The sequence below is a fragment of the Canis aureus genome, chromosome 24 (genome assembly GCF_053574225.1).
Source record: "Canis aureus isolate CA01 chromosome 24, VMU_Caureus_v.1.0, whole genome shotgun sequence".
NCBI lineage: Eukaryota > Metazoa > Chordata > Mammalia > Carnivora > Canidae > Canis > Canis aureus.
In genome coordinates, this window is record NC_135634.1 from 21,364,128 (window position 1) to 21,377,501 (window position 13,374).

General features: G+C 35.3%; 1 protein-coding gene across 13 annotated transcripts in view; it reads right to left on the reverse strand.

The window, feature by feature from the left end:
* The window catches only part of NEK1 (NIMA related kinase 1), a 230,825-nt gene that overhangs the window by 50,566 nt on the left and 166,885 nt on the right, over positions 1–13,374 (reverse strand). For 10 of the 13 annotated variants that reach the window (XM_077868525.1, XM_077868526.1, XM_077868524.1 and 7 more), the window contains one exon: positions 164–340. The exons of 2 other annotated variants lie outside the window; for them this stretch is intronic. In XM_077868525.1, coding sequence (XP_077724651.1) covers positions 164–340 — 177 coding nt within the window. Of the gene's footprint in view, positions 1–163; positions 341–2,737; positions 2,808–13,374 lie in introns of those variants that run through there. One more of the 13 variants, XR_013363014.1, reaches the window with a different exon arrangement.

Below are 13,374 nucleotides of genomic sequence, written 5' to 3' on the forward strand. Positions count from 1 at the left end.
TCCAGACCAGTTATTGAACAGAGAAAAACAATGAACCTAATTTGAGATGAATTACACAAACATATACACATATTTTGGTAATCTGTTTATAAAGGCCTGTTTATACAGAAGAAATTAAAGTATTATCAAATTAAATAGAGCTCATTTTGAGCTATTAAAATACCATCCACATTTCCTTCTGGTTTCAATGATATCTGAGGAGATGACTCTCTAAACTCTGGACTGTTCGTTTCAACAGAAGAATCAACAGCAGCTGATGAATCCATTTCAGGTGAGATATATTTTACTTTTTCTTCTCCAGTAATTAAAGATTTATACTTCTCCTTTTCAGGAGAAATCTCTGAAATAACAAAAAAGGGAAAGATCATGCTACATTCTCAAAATAACTTCAATTTTACCTGTAACAGCATTTATAGCAAAATTCAAAAATTGCATTTTTACAACAGGTAATTACTGAATAAGTTCTGTTATGTATTAAAAATTGATTAATGATTAAGGTATATGATACCTAAATTTCAATTTAATCATACATAATGATTTTTAGGATGATTAGCATATGGTTTACTTTCTTTTCCCTTTTGTTAAAACTAACACTTATGTGTCACAATGTTGTATTTTAAGTCATTAATTATTTTTATTCATTTCTCGTAATTGCTCATTAACTTCTAATTGCTCAGAAACCCCCATACTTTTTTGGGTAAGATTGTATTATTTATTCATGAGAGACACACAGAGAGAGGCAGAGACATGTAGAAGGAGAAGCAGGCTCCTCAGGGAGCCTGATGTGGGTCTTGATCCCTGAACCCAGGGATTACACCCTGAGCTGCAGGAGACGCTCAACTGCTGAGCCACCAAGGCATCCCTTCATACTTTATTTAAAAAAAGATTTATGTATTTATTGTAGAGTCAGGGGAGGGGCAGAGGGAGAGGGAGGAAGAGAATTTCAAGCAGACTCCCCACCGAGGAGCCTGATCCCACAGCCCTGAGATCATGACCTGAGCTGGAATCAAGAGGTGGACACTCAACTACCTGAGCCACCCAGGCACCCCTTAATTTCCCATGCTTTTAACTGATGCCAGGAGAGAATGCATTTACCTCAGAATAACTTATTGCAGTTATCTGTAAAATATCCAGATTATTCATTCCCTAAATATGTTACTTTCTAACTCACAGTCGGAATATCTCCCCAACATTAATTCTATCTTAACTAATTTAATCACCAGATCTCCATTAATAATTCTTCCAAATCTCTGGGCTTCTCATTTCCTCTCCAATGATTTTTATCTTCACCCTACCTCATTACTCCACTGATCATATCTTAGAGAGCTTGTCATTAACTACAGCTCCTTAAAATTTCTTTATTTTTTTTTAAGATTTTGTTTATTTATTTGAGAGAAAGCATGAGCAGGGGGAGGGGCAGAGGGAAGGGATGAAGGGAGGGAGAAGCAGGCTCCTCACAGAGCAGGGAGCCCCACATGGGGCTCAATCCCAGGATTCTTGGATCATGACCTGAGCAGAAGACAGATGTTTACCTGACTGAGCTACCTAGGCACCCCATCCTCAACATTTTCAATGTTCAATATTCTACCTTTTAATGTCTAACATCTTATTTTCTACTTATCTCCCTCTACTATCCTAACTTTAAAAAATGTTACCCAACCATTACCTATAATGCCCTGATCCTATCATGTTTTCTCTCTACCATCATCCTCATTAAAATCCATCTAAAGTCCATCATTAAAAGTCACTTTCTCACATACATTTTTAACTTATCTACCCACATGAAGAAATCTCAACTGCTTATGAATCCAATTTTCTGTGTATTATGTCTGCACACACATGGCTGAAATGGTTGGGGAAAAACAGGTTGCTTATTGGTCTCAATTTCCAATTGTTATTACTAAAGCTAAGTGAGTGCTTTGTATTGCTTGCAGTCCTATCATAACATTCAGGAACTGCATCTAGTTAACTTCCTTAGGGAAGCAAGTTATGTACAGGTATTTTTTAGCTATATTACCTCTTCTTAGTCAAATCAAGAACAAAACTACAGTGTTGCTCATGTGTTGCATATCTTCCCTACACCAACCCTCATCAACAAATTATGGCAGAGGTCACATCTGTGTTTTCGCTCATTCAGCCTACCATTCTGCTCTAAAGTCATGTCTATTAAAAATCAGGAACAAGGATGGCACTTAATACCATATTAAAGATTGCTTTAAATTGTCTAATGAATGCAGTAAGAAGAAAAAGAAAAAATCAGAATAATATTGGACAAAAAACACCAGTTCTTACCTCTGATGATATAACCTGCACATTTGGAAGATCTAAGATCTTAAGGGAAGAAACTTTTTCTTTTTTAAGATTTTATTTATTTATTCATGAGAGACAGAGAGAGAGAGAGAGAGAGAGAGAGAGCGAGAGAGAGGCAGAGAACAGGCAGAGGGAGAAGTAGGCTCCATGCAGTGAGTCCAATGCAGGACTTGATCCTAGGACCCCAGGATCACAACCTGAGCCAAAGGCAGATGCTCAACCACTGAGCCATCCAGGCATCCCAGAATAAACTTAATACATTAAAAAAAAAAAAAACTTTGGTGAGGTGTCTGCATATAAAATTTTACACAGATACACAGAAATAAAGAATAGCTTATTTTAACTAGAAATAACAGCTGAAAGGGAAATAGGAAAAATGTCATCAAATAAAGCCAAAAATACACACATTGTGTAAGAATCAATTTACCAGTTTTCCAAGATGATCCAAGTTTTGTCTGGTCCCAGGAATTCAGCTAGTTATAAATCATTATGAACACCTGTGAACTCAACCAGAGATCCAACAAGAGAATTACTACAACTCAACAAATAGAAGTGACCACTTACTGCAAGGTAGGAGGTATGGAGAAGTGAATCTGAGGGGATGTATCGGAAGATAAACCATAGGGGGAAGGAGCCTCTGTCAGTCGGCTACAGAAGAGGGATATAGCAGCTGAGCAGAAAATCAGAACTTGTAGACTGTTCCTATGAGGGATGTCCCTGCCTGAAAGGTGCTTGCTCAGGTGGAGAGGATGGGCAGACTCCTAGAAGGGACACTGTGGTCTCAGGGTCACAGAAAGAAAAGGGGTGCCTGAACATGGCAGAGTTCTCAGGCATCAGGGAAATTGGCTGCAATCAGCAAGTCTAGGAGTGAGTTTTCAGATGGGGGTTGCCATAAACCACGAACTGTGGCACCACTGGATCACCGCTCTCCAAATAGGAGCCCAGCAAGCTGCAGAAGTACAGCAAGAGCCTCCTCCCTCCCCTGGGAGGAGCAGTGTGGCTGTGTGCTGCAGGAGTCTGCAAGGTTTGGAGACTCAAAGCAGGGTTGTGTGCCTGAGACAGAAATGCTCAGTCACAGGCTAGGTGAGCAGACTGGAACCAGGGAGACAGGAGTGAGTGTTTTTCTGAGGGCGCACTGAGTAGTTGGGTGGGGCAGCTTTTGGCCCTAGGGCTGGAGATTGGGAGGCCATCATTTTCATTCTCACTGTTTTAAGAGGCCTGGAAAGCCTTCAGGAACAAAAACCACATAGAGTAATCCAGAGTGGATTACTTAGCCTGGCTCCCTGGCAAGGGCAGTACAATTTCACCCAGGGCAAAAACACCTGAGAATCAGCGCATCAGGCTCCTCCCCCAGAAGATCAGCAAGAATATCCAGCTACGACCAAGTTTATCAATCACACAGACTGCAAAACTCTAGCGGTAGGGGAAAATAATATACAGAATTCATAGTTTTCTCATGATTCCTTAGTTTTTCAATTTTAATTTTTTCCCCTTTCAACCAATTTCTTATTTTATCAACTCTTTTTTGTAAAGTCTTTTATAGGGCAGCCCAGGTGGCTCAGAGGGTTAGCGCCGCCTTCAGCCCAGGGCTTGATCCTGGAGACCTGGGATGGAGTCCCACATCAGGCTCCCTGCAGGGAGCCTACTTCTCCCTCTGCCTCTGCCTCTGTCTCTGCCTCTCTCTCTCATGAATAAATGAATAAAATCTTTAAAAAAAAAGTATTTTTAAAATTTTTTTTAAGGATTTTAGTTATTTATGGCAGACACAGAGAGAGGCAGAGACAGAGGCAGAGGGAGAAGCAGGCTCCATGCAGGAAGCCCGATGTAGAACTCAATCCTGGGACCACAGGATTGTACCCAGAGCCAAAGGCAGATGCCCAACCACTGAGATACCCAGGTGTCCCAAGTCTTTTTTAATTTTCATTTTTACAGATACAGTCTATCTTTTCAATGTATTTAATTTCATTTTTGTACATATATGTTTTTCTTTCTTTACAGTTTTGGGATTCAGTTTCAGAATTCTAACAAACAGACCAAAATACACAGGATCCAGTGTACTGCTGTGTTTTATTCACCTGATTGTATTCTCTCTCTCTCTCTTTTTTTTTTTTTTCGTTTTTGAAACTCTGATTCGTTTGGTGTATATTTCTTTTTATCTTTTTATTTTATTTTTATTTATTTTTATTATTTTTATTTTTATTTTTTAATAATAAATTTATTTTTTATTGGTGTTCAATTTGCCAACATACAGAATAACACCCAGTGCTCATCCCGTCAAGTGCCCCCCCCAGTGCCTGCCACCCAGTCACCCCCACCCTCCACCCTGTTTGGTGTATATTTCTCTGGAGTTGTTGCCATTTTAGTATTTTGTTCCCTCATTCATCTATTTTTCTTTGCACAAAATGACAAGATGGAAAAAACTCACCTCAAAAAAGAGAACGAGAGGCAATACTGACTGCGAGGGACCTAATCGTTATGGCTATACAATACTGGAACTAGAGTTCAGAATAATGATTATAAAGATATTAGCTGGGCTTGAAAAAAGCACAGAAGACACTAGAGAATTCCTTTTTGGAGAAATAAAAGAACTAAAATCTAATCAGATTGAAATAAAAAAGGCTGTTAATGAAAGGCAGGAAAAAATGGAGGCTCAAAATGCTAGGATAAATGATGTGAAGAGAGAATTAGTGATAGAGAAAACAAAATGATGGAGAATAAAGAAGCTGAGAAAAACAGATAAACAACTACTGGATCATGAGGGGAGAATTACAGAGATAAGTGATACCATAAAGTGAAGCAACGTTAGAAAAATTTGGAGCCCAGAAAAAGAGGAAAAAGAGAGAGAAGCAGAAGGCATATTGGAGCAAATTATAGTATACAATTTACCTAATCTCGGGAAGGAAACAGGCATTTAAGTCCAGGAGGCACAGAGAACCTCCCTCAATAATCAATAAAAATAGGTCAACATTTTAACATATAACAGTGAAATCTGCAAATCTCAGAGACAAAGAGAAAAATCCTAAAAGCATCTGGGGACAAGAGGTCTGTAACCCACAAGAGTAGAAACCTTAGATTGGCATCAGACCTATCCAAAGAGACCTGAAAGGCCAGAAGGGGCTAGCATGATATACATAGGGTGCTAAATGATAAAAATATACAGCCAAGAATACTTCATCCATTAAGGCTGTCATTCAAAGTAGAAGGAGAGATAAAAAGCTTCTAGGACAAACAAATGAAAAGAATTTGAAATCATTAAACTAGCCATGCAAGAAATACTAAATGGGATCCTTTAAGTGAAGAGACACCCCAAAAGTAACATAGACCAAAAAAGAACATAGACAATATACAGAAATGGTGACTGTACAGGTAATATAAAGACATTATATTCTTTCAATACTTACTCTGAATGTAAATGGTCTAAATGTCCCAATCAAAAGACACAGTATCAGATTAGATTAAAAAAAAAAAAAAAAAAAAGCAAGACCCATCCATATGGTGTCTACAAGAGACTCAGTTTTAGACCCAAAGACACCCTCCAGAATGAAAATGAGGGGGTAGAGAACCATTTATCATGCCTATGGACCTCAAAAGAAAAAAAAAGAAAGCTGGAATAGTAATTATCAGATCAGACAAATTATATTTTAAACTATAAAGAAAAGGACTAGGATCCCTGGGTGGCGCAGCGGTTTAGCGCCTGCCTTTGGCCCAGGGCGCGATCCTGGAGACCCAGGATCGAATCTCACGTCGGGCCCCTGGTGCATGGAGCCTGCTTCTCCCTCTGCCTATGTCTCTGCCTCTCTCTCTCTCTCTCTTTGTGACTATCATAAATAAATAAAAATTAAAAAAAAAAGAAAAGAAAAGGACTAAATAAATTGGACTATAATAAAACTAACAACTTCTGTTCTTCAAAAAAACACGTGTATGTGTGTGTGCATGCGCCATTCAGTGAAAGGACAAGCCACTAAAAGACAAGATAAATTTACAACACACAGAATTAACAAAGGGCTTGCAGCTAGAATATACAAAGAACTTCTAGAAACTAAAGGAAAACAGTAACAATGAAAGAATGGGCAAGACACTTGAATGTGCACCTCTAAAAAGAGCATATACATCATGGCAAGGAATTTTTGAATAAGACACCAAAAGCACAAGAAACAAAAATCAAAACTAAAAATGTGGAACTGTAACAAACCAAACTGTTTCTGCACAGCAAAGGAAACAATCAGCAACATGAAAAGGCAATTTATGTAATGAGAGAAAACATTTGCAAACCATATACCTGGTAAGGGGCTAGTATTCAAAATATATAAAGAACTTTCTATTCCTAAAACTTGATAGCAAAAAAGGGAAACTAATTTTCTACAATTAAGGATACCAATTAAAAATGGACAAAGAGACTGAAAAGACATTTCTCAAAATAAGACATACAAATGGTCAACAGGTATTTGAAAAGGTGCTCAATATCACTAATCATCAGTGAAATGCAAATCAAAACCACAATGAGATATAATTTACTCCTGTTAATACAAGTGTTCTAAAAAAGTTAAGAGATAACAAATTCTGATAAAAACATGTGGAAAAAAGGAACCCTTGTATATCGTTAAGTGGAACTGGAAATTGGTCCTGCCATTATGGAAAACAGTATAGAGGTTCCTCAAAAAATTAAAAATAGAACTACCATAGAAGCAACTCTTCTTCTGGGTTTATATCCAAAGGAAACAAAATTAGTATCTTAAAGAGATACCTGCACTCTCATGTTCATTACAGCATTATTCATAGTAGCCAAGACATGAAAACAACCTGTCAGTATATGAATAAGTAAAGACAATGTGGCACATACACTGGAATACTATCCAGCCTTAAGATATATGGAAATCCTACCATTTGCGATGGTGTCGATGAACCTGGAGGACATTATCCCCTGGCTAAGTAAAATAAGCCAGACACAAAAAGACAAACATTGTATCATGTTTATGTGGAATCTAAAAAAGTTGAACTCACAGAAACAGAGTAGAATGGTGGTTGCCAGGGACTGGGTGTAGGAGAAATAAGATATTGGTAAAGAGCATAAACAAACCTTCAGTTATAACACAAGTAAGTTCTCAGATCTACAGAATGGTTAACTACACTTAATAATGTATGGTTTGTATAAATTTGCTAAAAGAGCGTATCTTAAGTGTTCTCACCACACATACACACAAACACACAATGTTAACTATCTGAGCTGATGGGATAGGTTAACTGGCTTGATTGTGGTAATCATCACACAAGGTATACTTACATAAAACCACCATGTTGTATACCTTAAATATATATAATTTTTTATTTGTCAATCATACTGTAATTTAGCTGGAAAAAAAGTAAAAGCTATCTGAATATTTACTTTTGAATACAACCTCTTCAGTTCACATGGCTACATCCAGCTGCAAAAGGAAGCTGGGAAATGTAGTTTCTGCATAAACAGTCATGTGCCCACCCAAACCCATGGTGGGCATGGGGAGAGTCTACTACTAAAAAGGAGGAAGAGAAAATTAGATACTGCAGAAGAGTAGCAATTTTCACCACATATGGTTTCTATCTCTTTCTCTTAAACATGTACGCCACACACACACACAAAATGTGGAATTACATCAAGAAAAACAAAGCAGTAAGAAATCTAACAATGGACAAGTTAAGGGAACGGCCAGGATGACTTCTTTATAGCAGTCCAAAGGAAAAACTTGTCTGATTTGGAGTCAGAGGGATTCCAAAGAAATGCTTCCAAGATTATACCGATACAATACCTAATGTATTTGGATGCCCTGAGAAGAACTAAACGTATCTAGGGGAAAGTATGGCAACAAACTAGAAATAAGTATGTGAAAAACAAAGCAAAAAATAATTGTTCACTAAAGGGATAATGAAATACTGTGCAAAAAAAAGTAGTCATGGTACAACATATCTGACTTTGATAAGAACATTCATGGTAAAAACAATATCAATACTGTATGTTGATTTAACCAAAATTCTAACCATATTTCGAGGGTGTAAGAATGGTATGTGTACCCCCAAAAAAAAAAAAAAAAAAGATTGGTATGTGTAGATGCATATGTTGAGATCAAGAGGGAAAAAATGGGTAAGAGACAGCTAAATCCTTATCTTCTAAAATAAGAAGTCCAATGTAATTGCCTAAAACTGGGGGGGGGGGGTTAATAAATCAAGAAGTAATAGTAAAAGTATCTGCTTATAATTATGTGGAGAAATAAAAAAAAGAGTTAAAAGAGCTGAAAGTGAGTGACTCTGGGAAGCAGAATATAAGACAAGGAGTAAGTTCTAGGGACTGCTTTTTTTGGTAGAAACAAAAACAAAAAAACTTCTGAGCTACTTGGCCTTTTAAATTATGTACACAGATAACTTTTATAATAACTAAAATTTAAAATTAAAAAACAAATTTATGTTATTAATTAAAACATAACTTCTGGGTAGTAGTGTTATGGGTAATTTCAATTTCCTAAAGTATGGTTTTTGGTATTTTGACAATACACAACAGTGAAAATATAATATTATAGTCAAGAAAAAAAAAAAACAGTTAAAGAAAATGTAGCAGAGCAACTTTTGTTCCTGGCCATGATAATGTAACTCATATTGGATTAATCTCCCACTAAAAATAAGTAGAAATTATGGACAAAAAGTACAACAAAAAAACCTATATGAAAATCATTGGTAGGTTAACTGATGCAGGCAAAGACTAATGGACCACAACTGAGAGAAGGTAAATAAGTGAGATGAACTCAACTTCATCCCAGCTTTTCGCTGAAGGCATTTTCTAAATATCAGCACAGGCTACAAGCAGAAAGTAACAGTTTTACCAGGCTCAGAAGTCAGAGGCTACTAAAGTGACTCAGACTTGAATGACAAAATCATGGAAATGAGCCACCAATAAGCAACTTTTAAATCCATGCAAAAGTCCTCTAACAAAGATAAAACAACAATTAAAAAAATCCCCTCTATTTTTGGCTAACTCCCAAACTATGCATGCATACAGCAACACTCCAAGAAAAATCAGCAGGTAATAGCAGCTAGGAGAACAATGCTGAGGAAAGATTTGAGTAGTTGGGTGGTATCTGTGAGACAGATTAGAGATCAAGCCCCACAGATGTAAAGGAAACTTGGTAAACATCATAACTTTTAGTTGAGATCTCAGAAAGATCAAGGTGTAGAAATAAGGATTACCTGTTGAAATAAGTTAAAAAATACCACAACAATCAAACAGACCATTTACAAAAATCTAATATAAACCTCAACAGTGTCAAGGTAATCTGCTGGCATTATTTATTTTTAAGAAGAAAATCTAATCTTTGAAGAAAGGTAACATTATCTAGAGGCTATTAAGTTTTTCAACCACAATGTCTGGCATCCAATCAAATACTGTTAAATACAAGTACAAAAATTATAACCTATATATATCCTGGTTTTGCACAGCCTACAAGCTAAAAATGGATTTAACATTTTTAAAGTGCTATAGAAAAAACATTTTTTAAAGATTTTATTCATTGATTTTAGAGAGAGCGAGCACACATGTGCATGAGTGAGCAGGGGAAGGAGCAGAGGCGGAGGGAATGAGAAGCTAAAGCAGACTCCACACTGAGTATGGAATGCAAAGCAGGGCTTGATCCCATGACCACAAAATCATGACCAGAGCTGAAACCAGGAGTCAGACACTTAACTGACTGAGCTACCCAGGCACCCCTGCAGAAAAATTTTAAAAGAAGAATAAGGTTCATATGGGCTCATCAAGCCTAGAATAGCTATAATCTCACAATTTATAGAAATTTATTAACTTCTGTCATAAAGCATATTTTATAAAAAAACAAAAAAATGACTGAAAACCAAGAAAAATAGAGACAACAGCAACAGAACGAAGAATAAAAGAAACATATATAGATAACTCAGATATTAAATTTATCAAGTTTAAAATAACTTTTAAAATAACTTTGCAATATATTCAAGAAAAAAAAAAAAAGAGATGGGCCAAAGGGATAAGCCTATGGGCATTTTCAAGAGAGAAATGAAATCTATAAAATAATATTAAATGGACATTCTAGCACTGAAAAAAATGTGTTATCAAGGCACTGGCTAAGCGTCTGCCTTCAGCTCAGGTCATAATCTCCGGGTTCTGGGATCAAGCCCTGCACTAGGCTCCCTGCTCCACGGGGTCTGCTTCTCTTTCCCTCTGTCTGCCTGCTACTCCAACTGCTTGTGCTCTATCAAATAATTTGAAAAGAAAAATCTTAAAAAAAAGAAAAAGGCAGTATCTGATATTATGAACTCACTGGATTCATTTAGAGACAGCAGAAGGTTAGAGACTATAGAAGACAGAGTGAAATGACAGATCATCAGAAATGTTAGCATACCTTGTTTTACTACATTTTGCAAATAATTGCATGTTTTACAAATGGAAGGTCGATGGCAACCCTGCATCAAGCAGATCTACTGTTGCCACTTTTCCAATAGCATTTGCTCACTTTGTGTCTCTGTTGCATTTGGTAATAGCAATATTTCAAACTTTTTCATTATTATTGTATTTGCTATGGTGCATTGTGATCAGTGATGATGACTCGTGAAAGCTCAGATGATAGTATTTTTTAGCAATAAAGTATTTTTAAATTAGGTACATACATTGCTTTTTTTTAGACAGATGCTATTACATACTTAACAGACTACAGTATAGTGAAAACATAACTTCTATATGCACCAGGAAACCGAAACATTCATTTGGCTTGCTTTACTGTGACATTTGCTTTACTATACTGGTCTGGAACTGAACCCACAATATCTCAGAGGTATGCCTGTATTCATACTGAAGAAAATATGAATAAAACAGAATAGAGCATAACAAAAATGACAAATTCAAAAGGTCTAAGTGTAACCAGAGTCCAAAAAGAAAAACAGAAATAACTGGGCAGAAATAATATAGAAAGATCTAATGGATGTAATCTTCCCCAAATTGAAAAAAACCATTATCAACATCTAGGTTTAAGAAGCTGAAAAAAAAACCCAAAGCAGGTTAAAGACAAAGAAAACTATAGCTATGAATATCATGGTAAAAATGTTGAAAATCAAAGAAATACTACTAAAAAAGCTTGAAGAAAAACATATTGCTTTCAAAGGAACAAAATTAAGATACATAAATGACATATAATTATGGATGTCAGGAGAAAAATGTAAGGACACCTTTAAGTACAAAGAACAAAAATAAATAAAGTAAAAACAACACCACCCTTTAAAAAACTTTATCTACTTAGTGTTTGGTATACACTAAAAATATTCCTTAAAGCTAGAGGTGAAATAAAGATTTTTTCAGACAAACAAAAGCTGAGAGAATTAATACAGGGCAGATCTGCAATACAGGAAATACTAAAGGCAATTTAAAGGAAAAAGATATCAAATGGAAGTATGTAATCTCAGGAAGGAATAAACAATATTATAAAGAGTAAAATGTGGATAAGTGTAAAGTGAATATTGATTGTTTAGCATAATAATGCCTTATGAATTAAATAAAATATATGATAGTTAAGTATTTAATGACAGTAAGCAAAAGGGTTAAAAGATATAGCATAATATTGTTAAAAGGCTCATACATGCTTCGAGAAGCATTATAAATATTAAATTAAGGTAGATCTAAATGAGCATTATGGTAGAATTAAGGATACAATTTGTAATCTCTAGAATCACAACAAAAGAGTTAATAAAAAAATGTTTAATTAAAACCAAATGGAAGAACAAAATGAAACACCTGATTAGTCCAAAGAGAGGAATAAAAAAATGAAATACGAGAATAGAGAAACAAAGTACAGATGGGACAGATAAAAAAAAACATAGCAACGCTGTACACAGATGAAAGAGCAAACCATTCATGATAATGAAATCATTCATTATGCATGAATAAATTAAACACTTAGATGAAAAGACAAAGATGGTCAGGTTGGATTTGAGATAAGAGTCACATTTAAATATATATAAAGAGTCAGAGAAATTAAAAGAAGATAAAGGATATAACAAGCAAATATTAACCAAAACTTGCTGTAGTTATATAACATGGGATAAAGTAGACTTTGAAAGAAGTAATGTTGCTAAAAATAAAATTATTTATTATGTCATAATAATAAAAATGGTCAATAGGGAGATGTATAAAAAGGTCAATGTAACCACCTAAGCAATATAACGCAACAATCTAAACAATCACCACAACAATTTAAATTGTTATGCACTAAACAACTTAGCTCAAGTAGCAAAATTCTACAGACTTAAATGGGGAAAATGACACATATACACTTGGAGATTTTAACACTCTTCTCTCAGTAACTAATACAACAACCAGATGGAAAACAATCAGTAAAATTATAATATATTGATTAAACAATTTGACAAGAACATACATACATACATACAACTACACCCAACAACTTTTCAAGTACATATGAAACATTGAATAAAACAGACCATAAGTTGGGCAATAAAACAAGTCTCAAAACTTTCAAGATGAAAATCACGCACAGTATGACGTTCTGTGACCACAATTAAATGAAACTAGAAAGCAATAACAAAAAGACAACTAGAAAGACTCCAAAATATTAACAAATTAAATGCAAAGTATTTGCAAATAATCTAAACATCCAAAAGATATTACAACATAAATGGAATCCATAACTGAAATCTTCTTACAGAGATAACTCCAGGTCCCTAAAACTTCATAGCTGAATTCTTCCAAATACTTAAGGAAAAAACTGATACTAACTTTTTTACAAAGTTTTCCAGAAAATAGAAAAAAGGGAATATTCCCCAAATTGTTTTATAAGGTCAGCAAAACCTTGATACCCAAATACCACAAGCACCTTACAAAAAAGGAAAAATCATAAGTGAGCATCTCTCATCAATTATTTTCTCTGGCAGTGGTTTGTAGGTGTTACATATTTAGAAGGAAAGAAGAGTCAAATGTGAGAAAAAGTTTTAAAGCAACATACATGGATCAAATATTTATAGACAAATGGAGAAATTCTGGGAAGAATGCTGTTTTGTTCTTTT